General features: G+C 42.2%; 1 protein-coding gene across 2 annotated transcripts in view; it reads left to right on the forward strand.

Moving 5' to 3' along the window:
• Nucleotides 1-15,552, forward strand: part of LOC129769820 (Bardet-Biedl syndrome 1 protein homolog) — a 67,133-nt gene that overhangs the window by 25,946 nt on the left and 25,635 nt on the right. The window contains exon 1 of one of the 2 annotated variants that reach the window (XM_055772302.1): nucleotides 11,293-11,391. The exons of the other annotated variant lie outside the window; for it this stretch is intronic. Coding sequence (XP_055628277.1) covers nucleotides 11,381-11,391 — 11 coding nt within the window. The 5' untranslated portion in view covers nucleotides 11,293-11,380. Of the gene's footprint in view, nucleotides 1-11,292; nucleotides 11,392-15,552 lie in introns of those variants that run through there. 2 annotated transcript variants of the gene reach the window in all.

The raw sequence follows: 15,552 nt of genomic DNA on the forward strand, positions 1-15,552 counted from the left end.
TAACTCATAACTGACATATAAAAAGAATCAACAAAACAATTTCTGTTGTGCATGTTTGACATGCTGACAGTGTAGCTAGAAAAAAAAATTGGCGTCATGCTGAGAATAGAGAAAACTATCCCTCTAGCACAACTGAGGGAAATAGAAAGTGCAAACAAAAAAACAACGTCTCCCAGCTTAACTACAAAACTCAAAAAATTGTAAGGATTTGTATTTAGGAAACGACCGCAACTTGTACGTAGAACATTGTAGTTACAGTATTCAATCCGCTTGTTTTTTACTTAGGATATTATTTTAGAATGGATTCTATATGTCCTAGCAAAAAAAAATGTTCCTAATAACGCCGTAAACACAATATGTGAACTAAATATGCAACGAGTAGTCTTCTTCTTCCCCGCAAGATATCCTACAAGTCCATATGGAGATCACCTGACCGAAGCACTAGAAATCAATTCGACCATGTCCTCATCAACGAACAGTTTTCCTCATACATAACCAGCGTTCGCACCTACCGAACTGCATAGACTCAGACCACTACTTAGTAGTGATATGTAGCAGCAGATGATCGAGTATTAACCCTCGACCTGCACAAACAAACAACAAAGCGACCGGCAAGGTCCACCGCACAACGATGGTTTCAACGTTTTCGTTCTGGTGTAGAGGTCGTCGAAGATGCGCCACGCTCCGGAAGGCCTGTCGTCGAAAATTGCGACAAAATCGCTGAATTAGCCGAGAAGACCGGCATAGTAGCAGCCGTAGCATCGGCCAAGAGCTGGGGATAAGTCATCAAACTGTTATTAACCATTTGAAGAAGCTTGGATTCACAAAGAAGCTCGATGTATGGGTGCCACACACGTTGACGCAAAAAAACATCTTTGACCGTATCGACGCATGTGAATCGCTGCTGAATCGCAACAAAATCGACCCGTTTCTGAAGCGGATGGTGACTGCCGATGAAAAGTGGGTCACTTACGACAACGTGAAGCGCAAACGGTCGTGGTCGAAGCCCGCTGAAGCAGCTCAGACGGTGGCCAAGCCCTCATTAACGGCCAGGAAGGTTCTGCTGTGTGTTTGGTTGGATTGTCAAGGAATAATCTATTATGAGCTATGGCCAAACGCTCAATTCGGACCTGTACTGCCAACAACTGGACCGCTTGAAGGTAGCACTCATGAAGAAGAGGCCATCTTTGATAAACAGAGGCCGCATTGTCTTCCATCAGGACAACGCCAGGCCACACACTTCTTTGGTGACGCGCCAGAAGCTCCGGGAGCTCGAATGGGAGGTTCTTTTGCATTCGCCGTATAGTCCGGACCTTGCACCAAGTGACTACCACCTGTTTTTGTCCATGGCGAACGAGCTAGGTAGTCAGAAGTTAGCCACAAAAGAGGCCTGTGAAAATTGGCTATCCGAGTTTTTTGCCAATAAGGAAGCGAGCTTCTATAACAGGGGCATTATGAAGTTGGCATCTCGTTGGGAACAAGTCATCGAACAAAACGGCGCATATTTGACTTAAAACAGATGATTGTAACTAGTTTTATGAACAAATGAAAATTCAAAAAAAATACCGCAGGACTTTTTTGACAGCCTAATATTTGGGCTACTATGACGACCATTGCAACGTTACCACCAAATGACGTGCAACGAAACATAAACCGACAAAACAAATTCCTCACTCTTTGATGCTAAATAGTTTGTCAGAGTGTTTTCAGCATGTTTTCAGATTTCAGCATGTAGAGATTGTTCAAGCTTTGGTCAATTGGATATTCCGTTGCTTAAATGGTTTGCAAGCACACGTTATCGCGTGTTCGACATAGTATTTACTTCAGTAAATACAAGAAACAATCTGCGACAATCATCAATTCATTACGAACAATTTTACCGCCTACTTGATCGGTCAAAGCGTATTCACAAACCTCAGTAAGAGGCAAATTGTTGCATCATACTCTGTCAGTCCCATTTGACCGAGTTTTTTGTCAGTAGGAAGTGACTAACGTGCCTCGTCAGTTGTCAGTGACATTGATGAAAAAAAGCAGCTCTGACGAAAACGAGGACATCTCAATAGATCTCAAAGGTTTTTGCATCAATTGATAGGAAATATATCTACGCATCTATCATAACGAATAACATTTCATTTTTCTTGAGATAAATAATTGAATAATTGTGAAATATCAAGTATTGTCAAAATGCACTATGTGCCCATTTTTGATTTGTCCATTTTGTGCTCCTCAAATCGTACCGACCAAAACGGGCAACCAGAGCAGCAGCGAAATAGAATGAAGCACGATTGGAAAGGAAAAAGAAAAAAATGAACGAAACATTGTTCGCAGTCTCACACATGCGTAATTCTCGAGCCAGCCAGTCAGCTTAAAAATCCCCGCTCCGCTGCCGTAACGATCATTCTCATTCAAACCGTACACCACATCGGTTCGCATCACAACACATCAACAAACCAACCCAAGCAGCCATGTCTGGACATGGTAAAGGAGGAAAAGTGAAGGGAAAGGCAAAATCCCGCTCGAACCGTGTTGATCTGGAGTTCCCCGCAAGGGTAGCTAGGCCGAGCGCGTTAGTACCAGTCCACCTAGCCGGCGTTATATAGTTTCGGCCGCCGAAGTGATCGAGTTGGCTGGTAAAGCTGCTCGCGACGATAAGAAAAACCGCATTCAAAACAGAACACATTCAGTTCGGTGGACATCAAGACAACAACAGGCAGTTGCAGCGAGTGGCGAATGGCAAACGCAATTGCAAAACGGCAGCAGGTTTTTTCAAAACCACGATTACTAAGTTTTTCTAAATTGGAACCATTCCATAAAACAAGGCGCTTTTCAGGGCCATTAAACCTTCCAAAAAAGAGTTTAGGAAATACAGTTCAATGCTTTCTAAAACAATATCCAAAATAATAATAAAACACAAATTGATTTTTTCATAAATTGTTTGCCAGGATATGATCAGTATGTGAATTTGGCAGTTGTTCTGAGATTATTGATTTTCACCAATTCTTAAATTGCTTCTAGATTGAAAGTACAATAATTTACACTTATCTCGACATTTAGCTAATTGGACGGACCTGTAATGCGACATATTTAGTTGGCCATTTTTGTAAACATAAAGTTCGGGGTCCAAATTATGACCCCACATTGAAAGTCGACACTGTACCACTGTCATCGCAAATGTTCAATTACAGGTTAACATTACCTCCAATCCGATACTGAGTGGTGGTAATGCGACGTGCCATTGAATGTAATTTACTGTAAAAAATGTCACAAGCTGGATGGGAAGAAATTTTCCAACTATGAAAGCTGTGGCGAGTGGCCGAACAAGATGGGAATATCGAGTGATAACAAAAACACAACACCAAAGGTTCTTTTCAGAACCATCAACATATTCATAAAGAGTAAACAGTAAACTAATCCATTTTTCAGGTAGATAGGTAGGTATTCACGTAGGAGAAGAAAATAAAACAATATATTTAAAATATATATTTAACAAAAGCTGTCCCCTTTGTATAGTCCTACGTCACTCCGGTTATGTCCCCGACAATACCCACCCGTCTTTTCTTAGATTTATTTATTAGTTCCTTCTACGTTTTTGTCATAAAAATACTGGAGAAAAACCCTCCACTTCAGGTTTGCCCAGAAGAACGTTGAAGACGTTCGGAGGGTTGATGGACTCCGGAACAACATCTATCTTCAAGCGGTTCTTCTCCTCCACTCCATTCCATTTTTGTTTTCAAGAACCCCCGCTACCCCTGAGAATGGCCCTTGTGGAAAGAAACTCCTCCTTACTCCTTCTTCACCTATCTTGAAAAAGACAATCCATTGCCGCTCGAAGCTCGCCGGCAACGATGTTGCTTCGATGACCACCAAACGAGAAGTGAATGATCGAATCCAGTGATTTCCGGATCCGAGGCCAGATCCGGCCAAAACACCACATCCTCGTCCAGATGATATTTTTGGATCGAGGAAGCAACTTCCGGCAGGCAGTTTGTGCTGTAAATCTCCCCGTTCACCGTAAGTCCCGAACGGAAGAAGAGCGGCTTCAACATCCCCTTTTCGCTGATGGTTAGCCACAGCAGCTTCTTCTTTGGGAACTTGGTGTGGGCAATGCACTTCACGTCGGAACTTATCTTATTGGTGGGAGACGTAAAGTAACTTGTTTTCTTGCTAATCGTTGCCATCCAGCGTTGAATACGTCTTGTCGTCCATGGCGACCGAGACGTTCCGTTTCGCCGGAAAAAAATCATTTTTTATCGCTTTTAGCCTTTGTTTCTTGGTCACAGCTTGCTGCTCCGACACCACCGGACTTGACTTACGTTCCCGCATGATGATGCCCATCTCCTCTAGATATTTTTTTCACTGACTGGTCCGTTGTTCCGACCTCTCGGCCGAAAGTTCGGAACGACGTTGCCACCCTGCCTTTCATGTTCTTTTAGCTTAAGCTGCAGTTTACGATCGCATAGCACCGCATAGATCGCATTATCTTTCTTCCATTCTCGCGCTTTACAGGTTTAAAAAAGGCCACATCTACAGGATTCGGTGTTAATATCTGTTCGGCAAATCTTGACATCTTGCGCGAATGTCTTGCTTAGTTCCCCGTGATCACGTAAAAATCGACTCATCCAATTCTTTCCTGCTTTGTTGTTTACAAATTTGAAGATAGATTCTCACAACTTCCCGTAGAACGTTCGCTCCGACGGGAAATCCCCATACCGAAAGCAGCGATAGATGATTCACAAACAACCGTTCTTCTTCCGATGAAGATGTTTTCTGTTTACCGGCCGAATCGGTATGGACTTGTCGCAGCCTGTTGTAAATTGATCGAGAGCTTATGCCGTACACTTTAGACGCTCCCATTACCATTCCGTTGGTAGTTTTATTTCCATTCAAACACTTTAAAAGTTTCTCGATGGGCAGAGAAGAATATTTCGGCAACCCATAAAATCGGCGATACGTACGCACCATATTTACTGATCATACTTTGCATATAAATCTGCGTAAAAGTGGTGGTTTTTTATTGTTTGCAGACAAACCTTCTTCACTACGTTACCTTCGAACAAAGTAGAGAGTTTGTGGTCGGGAATCACTAAATCACCTATTTTCAATATAATATAGCTCTCGCAAAGGAAATACAATACATCCAGCATTGAATCAAAAGTAACTCTGTCAAGTTTCAAACCCAGCGGAATTGACGTCGTCATATCGTCCAGTGCATAATGCCTTCGTTAGGAGCTTTCATACTGGACGATCCGCAACTCTCGTCTTGGCCCGTGTCCAGGTCAAATTTGGGTCAACTCCTCTTGTTTTGCACCAAAAATCAAGTTTTCGTTTCACTTTATATAGACCTAAAAAATATAACTACACGGGTAGAGATTCGTGTCAGAGGGAAGTAGAAATGTGAATTGAAGTCAGTTGTATGAAGAGGCAGATTTGTATTCATTAGTGGAGTCAGTTAAAATAAACACTGACTGGACTAGTTCACCAGTAATCCTCGCTAGTCAACGCTAGTCAAGTCACTTTTTGTTGCCGGCGACTGCCGAGGCAGTTCTGATCAAAGCGAAGCTACTGAGAGTAGAGTCGGTCTTCATTTCATCTGAAGATAATTTGATATTATAATGATAAATTTAGTGGGAAACTAATCTCGTATCCAGATGTCGACACTGTACCATTGTCATCGCGAATACGTTTCATTCCGTTTCCACCGTGAAGTGTATTCGTAATGTATTCGAGAATCAGGCCCTGAATGACGCTTGAGAGAAGCAAACCTTTTTTATTGTGCAAGTTTCGATGATTCGAAGGAGGGACCCCTATCTGAAAGGTCGGAAAATATTGAATTTTCGTGATTTTTTTTTCGGATTGTAAGAATAGGGTGAAGTATTCGAGTATTTTGGTTATTGTTAAATGTATATTTGAAGATTTCATGAAAAATCACTGTTTAGAAGCTCATAAAAATCCGCTTCAGATAATTCATAAAAAAAAAATAAAAAATTCTGCCAAATCGAACTAGTAAAGTCTGCTTCATTTAATATTGGAACACAAACAATTGCGTGTAGTTCAGTCATTTATTAACGAATTCATAATTTGTTTTTCATACAAATGTAGCATTTTCTTTACTCTTTCATAAAAAAAATTAAAAAAATTATTCATTGCTGTTTCGAAGAAATTCTCGTACTTTTCCCGTAATACGGCACATTAGGCGGCGCACACCCTTTTCGTCCACCGTTTTGGCGATTTGATTCCACCAGTTCTTCATTTGAGTCATATTCCTAACAAGTTTTCCCTTTGCCTTAAGCCTCCGCTTCGTGATTGCCCAGTATTTCTCTATCGGCCGGAACTGGGGGCAGTTTGGGGGGTTAAGGTCCTTCGGTATTACGCTGACCCCGTTCGTTGCGTACCATTCCATAACCGTTTTGCTGTAATGGCAGCTTGCGAGGTCCGGCCAAAACATTACTGGACGGTCGTGGGCACGAATAAACGGCAGAATCCGTTTCTGTAGGCACTCTTTTTTGTAGACTTCTGATGTCATTGTCTTGTCAGTGAGAAAGACTTTGGTTTTCTGTCCACAACTGCATATTCCCTGCCAAATCATGTACTTGCGGGCGAATTTATCCGCAAACACGAACTTAAATTTTGCAGGTACATCCCCCCGAGCCGTCGCCAAATAAAATTTTTGACCTGGGATTTGCCCAAAGTCCGCCTTCACGTAGGTCTCATCGTCCATCAGAATACATCCGTCGAACCTGGTCAGCACTTGGTCGTACAGCTTTTGAGCACGGATTCTGGCCACATTGTTCTGCTTTAGCGTCCGATTTGGCTGTTTGCTGGCTCGGAATGACCTTATTCCTTCCCGGAGACGAATTCGTCGCACCGTACTGTGAGCGGCCTGGAACTTATTGGCCAAATCGCGGTCTGAAAGATTGGGATTCCTCTTGACGGCCTTGATGACTTTCCCACGTAGTTTCCGGTCGACAGTTCCACTCCGACGCTTCGAATGCGGCTTCCGAGCCGTCGTCAATGTTTCCTTGTACTGCTTGATAACACGCCATACGGTATTTCTGGGCATTTTAAGCTGTTTAGCTAGCTTAGATGCCGACAACAATGGATTTTCAAGAAAACTGTGCACAAGTTTATCTCTCCGTTCGACTTCCATGGCGGTTGTTTACAAAATGCTATCGTTTGGTGTTATGACATAAATACATGGTGAAAGGTAATGAATTTCCCGACACGTGGGTGAAAAAAGTTTCCAAATCCGTTCACTAGGAGCGCCACAATGAGCAAAAGAATTTGTTCCATTATTAAATGAAGCAGACTTTAGATCCTGAGATATCGATACCATCAGCTGAAAAAAAACAAAGGTTCGAGAAAAACGTGTTAAAAATTCGTACTTATACTTTTGGCTGTAACTTTTCAACGAAATCAAATAATGAAAAATCTTTTTAAGAAATTTGGAATTATTCGACCTTCTAGACCGAGGTCCCTTCTCAAAAAATTTCTGGTGATCCTTCATATAAATCTCGATTTTTACTCTACTGTATTCAATTTTCACCTCAACTTTGAAATATTACATTTTTTCTCGAAATAAGCCACATTTGGAATATACAAAAAAAGTTTTTCAAACTGTGTATAATCGAGGCTAAAATTGTATATGATCGAATCATATATAGTGGTTTGGGAGAAAGAAATGTCGTATTTCTGACCGAAATTTGACGCTTTATTAAACATACTTAAAATTATCCAATTGAGATCAAATATGCGCCGTTTTGTTCGCAAACTTGTTGTCATTTAGAAGACAACTTCATTATCCCCTCCTCCTTATTTGCAAAAAAAACTCAGACAGCCAGTTTTCGCAAGCCTCTTTTGAGGCAAACTTAGTATCACCAAGAGCGTTTTGCATGGGATGGAAGAGATGATAATAAAATGCCCAGGAAGGCGAATTGTTTGATAGACAGATTTTATACGATGAATTTTTCCAATTACTGCGCCAGAGTTCCCTCTTGAGTTGGCAATCCGATTGGGACACTGGAAGTCTTGGGCGGTGGTTATATTCAATTATTCCAAATGTTTCTTCGAGAGCGTGGTTCAAAGGTTTGGACGTAAGTCGTGACTTCATTCGTGTAATGAGTAGACTTATGTCCAACCACTACTCGCTAAATGTGCATCTCCACAGAATAAATCTTTTTCAAAGCAATGTCTGTCGGTGTGGAAACGGTAACGATCGATCACGCAGTTTGGCAATGTACGGATAACTACGCAGCCAGAGAGTACCTATTGAATGCCCTTAGGGCCCAAGGAAAACAACCCTATGTTCCTGTTAGAGACGTGTTGGGAACTCGCGACATCTGCTATATGCAGTTGATCTATATGTTTGTGAAACAGTCTAGTATAAGAATTTAATGCTTTTGTGTTTTTTAGTTTGTTTGTCTTGTCCCCTCATCTCACCGTCACCAACCCTCGACAGATAGTCGAACACCAGATGCTATCCCTGGTCATTATGCACAATGCTACAGTGCCTGCGGCAACTCTCGGTTGAGACAACGATACCTCATATCCATATCCCTAACCTGATCCGTCCCACAATAATCACTTGGAGCCAGGTCCGGACTATACGGTGGGTGCAATAGGAGATCCCATCCGAGCTCCCGTAGCTACTGGCGGGTCATCAAAGATGTGTGAGGCCGAGCGTTGTCCTGGTGGAAAACAACACCAATCCTATTGATCATTTCTGGCCGCTTCTGGTCAATCGCCTGCTTCAAACGGTCAAGCTGCTCATAGTAGAGAACCTAGTTGAGGGTCTGGCCATAGTTGGGCAGCTCATAGTGGATGATTCCCTTCCAATCCCACCAAACACACAGCAAAACCTTCCTGGCCGTCAATCCGGGCTTGGCGATGGTTTGGGCCGGCTCATCGCGCTTCGACCACGACTTTTTTCGCTTTAGGTTGTCGTACGTGATCCACTTTTCATCACCAGTCACCATCTTCTTCAAAAATGGGTCGAGTTCGTTCCGTTTCAGTAGTGCATCGCAGGCGTTGATTCGGCGGATTTTTTTGCGTCAACTCGTGTGGCACCCACACATCCAGCTTTTTTTGGAATCCAATCTTCTGCAAATGGTTCCAAACAGTTCTATGGTCTATACCCAGTTCCTGGTCAATCGAGCGAGTGCTCACATGCCGGTCTACTTGGATGATTTCAACGATTTTATCGGTTTCCACGACGATTGGCCTACCAGTACGGGGTGTATTTTCGACAGCCACTACCCAAGAACGAAATCGATCAAACCAACGCTGTGCTGTGCGAATCGTTACAATATTGGGTCCTTAGACTACACGAATTTTTTCGGCCGCCTTCGTTGCAGTAGTAAATACGTAAGATATGGCGAATTTCTTGCTTGGTGGACTCTATCTTTGACGCGCTATAACTTGACTGAGACTGAGAATGACAATCACAACACTGTCAAAACGACACTTGTTGCACAGATGGTCGTCTTTAAATAGCCGTATAGCTTGACCCGACACGATAAGTACAACACAAGATATGTTTAAGTGTTGCCATATATTGACGATATACGACTTTTCTTTTTCCCCAACCCAATATAATCGAGTCCGACCTCTACTATATCCATAAAGTTTCATAAAAATCAGAATGATTCTGCGTGGAATTACTCATATGTGCAACCATCGGGTATATGTGGCGATAATCGTTGGAAAAATCACTTGACTAGGAATAAATTCACAACAATATTACTCAACATAATTGATGACATTATTCTCAAGCTATTTTCATGAGCATTTTCACATTCAGATTGATTTTCTAATGAAGCAATCATTTGGTTAGTCCATGTCAATTATTTGAACATTTATTCCAAGACAGAATACATTTGCAGAAAATTTTAATTTACTCCGCAACATCCTATTGGAAGACTGGCGAGATTGTGCGTACAAACAGCCAGGTGTTCTCTCACGATGAATGATGACACCCACGTGACATCAATTGTCGAACAGTTTTCCCGATAAGGAATGGGGAACGATATGATTCTGTCAAATCCTGACACGTATTTACGGAAATGATTGAACAGAGTTCATGCGTGTGTGGTTTGAAATATCGAGCTGTATAAGAAAAAGTAATTCCGGAAGCAAATACCTATTTTCAAATGAACACACCATGGTTCCGTGCAGTGCAGAAGCGTGGCATTTGAGATGGAATACTAAACAATAATTGTATTATAGTAGTCGTTGTGATAGCTTTTGCATACTAATAACCTCCTACAATACGCACATAAACAATTTCTCTCGAGTGATCGAACTATTGCAGACGCGTTTTGTAATGCCGCATTCCTATTGACAATGGCAGTTTGGTTTTCCATTTTGCAAAATTAATAATGCGCTCCGTCTGAATGCTAAACTCAAACCTGCAACAATCAGGCTTGTGGCAATACTATTGAGAGGTTTCCGATTCGTTGTTTATGGTCGGAAGCAAGATTAGATTACGACTGTGATTTGATGAATTGCGGATGGACAGTATCGTTCAAGGCCGACGTTCTTTAAAGATAATCGTTTTGCCTGAGTATCTAAATATACAAATATGTGCAAGCCAAGTTGCATCTCCTATGGCATGGCAGGCGGTACTGTTTAAGCGATGCACATTAAAACAGTTCAGCTGACATCTCAACATTCCTATTTTATCAGCCAAATTCCGGAATAGTGCCCCTTCCGAATGGATTGATCTTTATGTTAACTAAAACAAACAACACTTGATCGCTGGCTCAAACCGGAAAACTCTCATCTGCGGCAATGCCATAATAAACCATCCCATGATGATCGTCGCATAACCGCTTTTTAAATTCATTCATTCGGATAAGCAAAGGTCGGCGCATTTTTTTCCGCGCAGGGAGAAAAAAGCAGCCAAAGGCTGAAAGTGAAAAGTACACTCAAACCCATATTTCCCCTTCTGGAATGATTCGAGCATTTGAGCTGAATTTATTCAAAGAAGTCACTGTGCACAATGGAATGCGTTGAGTGAAAAGATTTTTCACGACTGCAAAGAAATAGCTGTTCCGCAAGATAATGCCAGCGCGTGACAGCGATTATATTTGACATTCCGGAGTGCCGAACAATGAATTCGGACCGCGTGCGGAACCTATTTTCCGATTCATAACAAATGCGTCCCTATCACAAATGGATGCAATTTGGTGCGCATCAAATCGCGCGTTTCCCTCAGATTGAGAGAGCGCGCCTTCGGACTTCAACAGGTTGGCAGCGTGAACTCACGTTTCCAATGGTAACCGATTGTAAGCAAACCAAACATACAACGCAATATTGACGTTTCTCGCAGTCCTTCGCCAGTGTTCAGTGGAATTTTAGTTATTGAGTTTGTTTTCGATTGATAATGTTTCTGAGGTGAGACTATAATATTTGCAATTGTATCAATTTTATAGGATGTGATGTGAATGAATTAGTATCAAACCAAGTGATGATCAGTCTGCGGAAAAGAAATAAAATTAGTTTTTAGAAGGCAGTAGACAAAAAAAATCAACGTGTAGAATCTTTGATGGGTAATCTACAAGAGCATTATTTACAAGAGTCTTAGTATTGAAAAAAAAAGATCTTTGTCATTTGTCAAGTTTAATACAACAATAACAAAAAAATCCCGGACTTACGTTCAGTTAATCTTCTCATGGTTGTTTCCTTTCCTGACCCTTATCTTCAGCCTTCCGCTGGGTCTAAGAAATGAATAATTCGTAACTACACGTTTTTAATTAGCACGTATCATTTTTACCTTCAGTTCAATTCGTAGGATATAAGAATTTTGGATTAAGCTCAAATATCAGATTTAGTTCAGTACGTAATCTACAATAGAATTTCCCAATAGATATAGGGTTTTAACCAGGGCTTGTAAATATTGAGCTTGTTAAGTACATGCAAACCTGGTCCCTATCCCCCGCACAAAAAAAAGTCGGATAAAAATAAATCGTGCAAAACTTCACCAGCAGCTTTAAAAAATCGAGTTCGGTACACATTTTGGAAAAAACTTTTTTGTGCGGTAGTTAGGGACCGCATAAAAAAAGAGAGAGAGAGATCTTGCCCCGCACACTTTCACTCCAAATATCAAGAACGATTAACGATGAACTCCTCTAGATATTAGACTGTTGTTTTACGGACCTGACCTTCTTTCACGATACCTTGCCGGGAGATTAATTGATTTTCAGGATCTACAATAACAACGGTGTCCCCTATGAATATAAGTCTTACCTTCTTAAATTATGTTGATTTTTTGGTATGTGTAGTTGGCAATCAGCGTTTGCAGAACACCCCATAACCGGTGAAACCTGCCATCCACAAGGCACAGCTTGTACATTATCGTCACACAGTATCAAATTCTTTGATCCATCCAACCATCCAATTGTTGTTGTTGTTTATTGTTTATATCAAGGTCCCAATGATTTCAACTTAACCTAATTAAACTTAAGAATCGCTGCTTCAACATGCTTCTGGAGGAATTGAGATCAAATACGGGAGCAATCGTGTTGAAGGTGCGCTGTAGTCCCGTTATTCCGGAATGCATGCCGTAGTTCGATCGCTGAGGTAACATTCACATGAACGGTGTATTTCTCAGACGTCATGAAGGAACATTGAAGTTCAGTTTTTCCAGGAGTTGCGGGCAATCGATGCGATTGGTTATGAGATCAGCAACAAACAATGACCTCGCTAGATTTCGTCTGGTATGTAGAGAGTCCAGATGGATCAGCAAGCTGCGACTCTCGTAGCTTGGAAGCCGAAGCGGATCACGCCAAGGCAACAGTCGGAGAGCGTATCTAACAAACCGTCGTTGCACTGATTCGATTCGCGTCGCCCCGTTCTGAAAGCACGGATTCCAAATGATGCTTCCATACTCCAGGGTTGGACGAACCAGAGCGCAATACAGCGATTTGAGACAGTAGACAACGGTGAAACTTTTGGAGACTCTAAAGATGAAACCCAAATTTCTTGATGTCTTACCAACGATGTGTGAAACGTGTTGCTTCAATTCCAATTTTGAATCTAGAACCACTCCAAGATCTTCAATCTCCGTTCTCCGTTCAATTTTGACATCAAATATGGTATAATTGTGCATAATTAGCTCCTTCTTCCTACCGAAGGTAACCGTCGTACACTTTTTTTTCCAAAATATATATTTTTATCAAGGCTCATATGGCGTTAGCCTGACGGGGCCGGAGTTCAATATTTTGACAGTTTTTCTTATTATCTATGTTAGTAATATGTAACCGATTACTCGCGGTCGGCTCGAGGTTAGTATTACAAGTGTTCTCGTAATTGGGATGCTGCTGTCTCCAATGCTCTGTACGTGTGCCCGACACGGGATTCTTCCTATTGGGATGCAGCTGACCATTAATCAGCAAAGCCCCCCTAGTATGTACCCCATATCTAGCGTGGTGCGTCTTCTCGACTCAAGGAATCCAGGATAGAATGGTCACTAGCCGGCGCAATCATCAGCTCGTGTAGAGTTGTCATGCGCGGTACAATCTTTGGCTCTTGTTGAATCATCAGTGGACTGCACAACCTTTGGCCCGTGTATCTGTAAAGAGTGTGTGTATGTATTGCCGCGACTAAGTAAAAGTTTATAGATCGGATAGGAGGGATATGAAACAGGGACACAACGAAGGAAACATCATTAAACGTTGACATCGGCGTTTCTGAGGAACAGGTATAGATGAAGCAGAAGATCAGGATCACGGCTACCTAAGATATCCCGGACGGGGATATCCGAGTGTACGCGGCGTCGTACACTTGGAAGGGTTGATTGATATACAATTGACAGAACAACAAGAAGCGAATGTATCCAACTGCCGTTGGAAAAAGATAGCATCGGTGGTTGAACGGAAAAAATATCTTCAAATCGTCGGCGAATGAAGCTCGGGGTCCCTCTAGCACCAAAAAAATGTCGTTAAAGTAAACCAGGAAAACTAGAGGACCCAAGTGGCTTCCTTGTGGTATCCCAGAAGTTGCTCCGAACGACTCCGAGCTGTTGTCTCCAACTGAAACAGTTAATCGGCGTCCTTTGAGGTAGGATTCGAACCAACTTAGTAAATTTCCAGTGACGCCTAGCTTTGCCAACTTGGCTATAGCGATGTCGTGATGAATTTTGTCGAAGGCGGCTGTTAGATCGGCATATATAGCGTCGGTTTGGGACCATTCGACCATGCTGTCGACGACGTAATTACAAAAAAAAAACAGCAAGTTTGGGGTCGTTGACCTTTCGGCCATAAATCCATGTTGATCCCAACTAATATAGTGCTTGAAAAACGAGAACACTGGATCCATAACAATCAATTCAAATAGTCTTGACATAGCGCAAAGGCTTGAAATCCCTCTGTAGTTATCAATATTCCGCTTATCGCCTTTTTTGTGGATCGGGAATATCGTGGCGTGGTTTCCAATGAACCCAATATAAAGAATGGGAATGAACACTGGATCAGCTTCGTTATCTACGGGTATCTTTATTAAGAGGCGGCTGTTGAGTACGGCTCCAATTTGGGTAAATGCACTACGCAACTCCTCGTCAGTTGAGTGTGCTTCTGAGAATTCTTTTTAACCGATTGGACTAGCTATTCCCAACTGCAACCCATTTGTGGAGCTGCTGGCTTATTGAAACGCCAGGGCATTTTAGCTTTAGTAAACTTCTTGGTAATTTGGTGCTTATCCAAAGCCCGGACAGCATCACGCACGAACAATATGTGTCCCTCTGTCGCTATATCGGACTGGAGTTCCTCGACGAGCAATGGAATTATTCACCGCCATAATAAAGCATAGTTCATCCTAAATCTGGACGCACTGTATATTATACCACAGCGCTCCTAGTGGCCGGATCTAGAATGTTTTGACAGCACTTTGTTTTGGAATATTTCCTCTATCAGTGCTGGAAATTTCATTACGATTCGTTTTGTTTCAAAAAAGTTACACGTGATGGAAGCCGCGTCATAGTGGAACTAAGGATCGGAAACTGCATTTGAAGGTGTTGAGAACGATCAAGGCAAACCCAGGGCAGTCGGACTATGACATCGCCAAGAAATTCAATGCCGACTGGTGCACCGTCAGAAGGATTCGTCCGCGCGAAGGAATACGATCTTATCGGGCCAGTAAGCAACCAAACCGGACATTGAAGCAGAATGTAGTAGCCAAAGGACGTGCCCGGAAGTTATACAACAAGGTTCTAACGAAGTACGACGGATGCATCCTCATGGATGACGAAACGTACGTGAAGATGGATTTTGGGCAGCTTCCAGGCCAAAAATATTATAAAGCCACTGGTCGGGGTGATGTCCCCGGCAAGTTCAAATTCGTTTTTGCCGATAAGTTAGCAAGAAAGTGTTTGATCTGGTAAGGTATTTGCAGCTGCGGAAGAAAAACCCCGCTTTTTGTGACAAACAAGACCATGGACTCCAAAATGTCCAAGTAGGAGTGCCTGAGAAAACGTATTCTTCCGTACATTAGAAAGGACATTACAAAGGACCAGTAAAGTTTTGGCCAGATTTGGCAAGCTGTCACTACAGCAAAGAGGTA

This window comes from Toxorhynchites rutilus, chromosome 2 (genome assembly GCF_029784135.1).
Source record: "Toxorhynchites rutilus septentrionalis strain SRP chromosome 2, ASM2978413v1, whole genome shotgun sequence".
Lineage (NCBI taxonomy): Eukaryota > Metazoa > Arthropoda > Insecta > Diptera > Culicidae > Toxorhynchites > Toxorhynchites rutilus.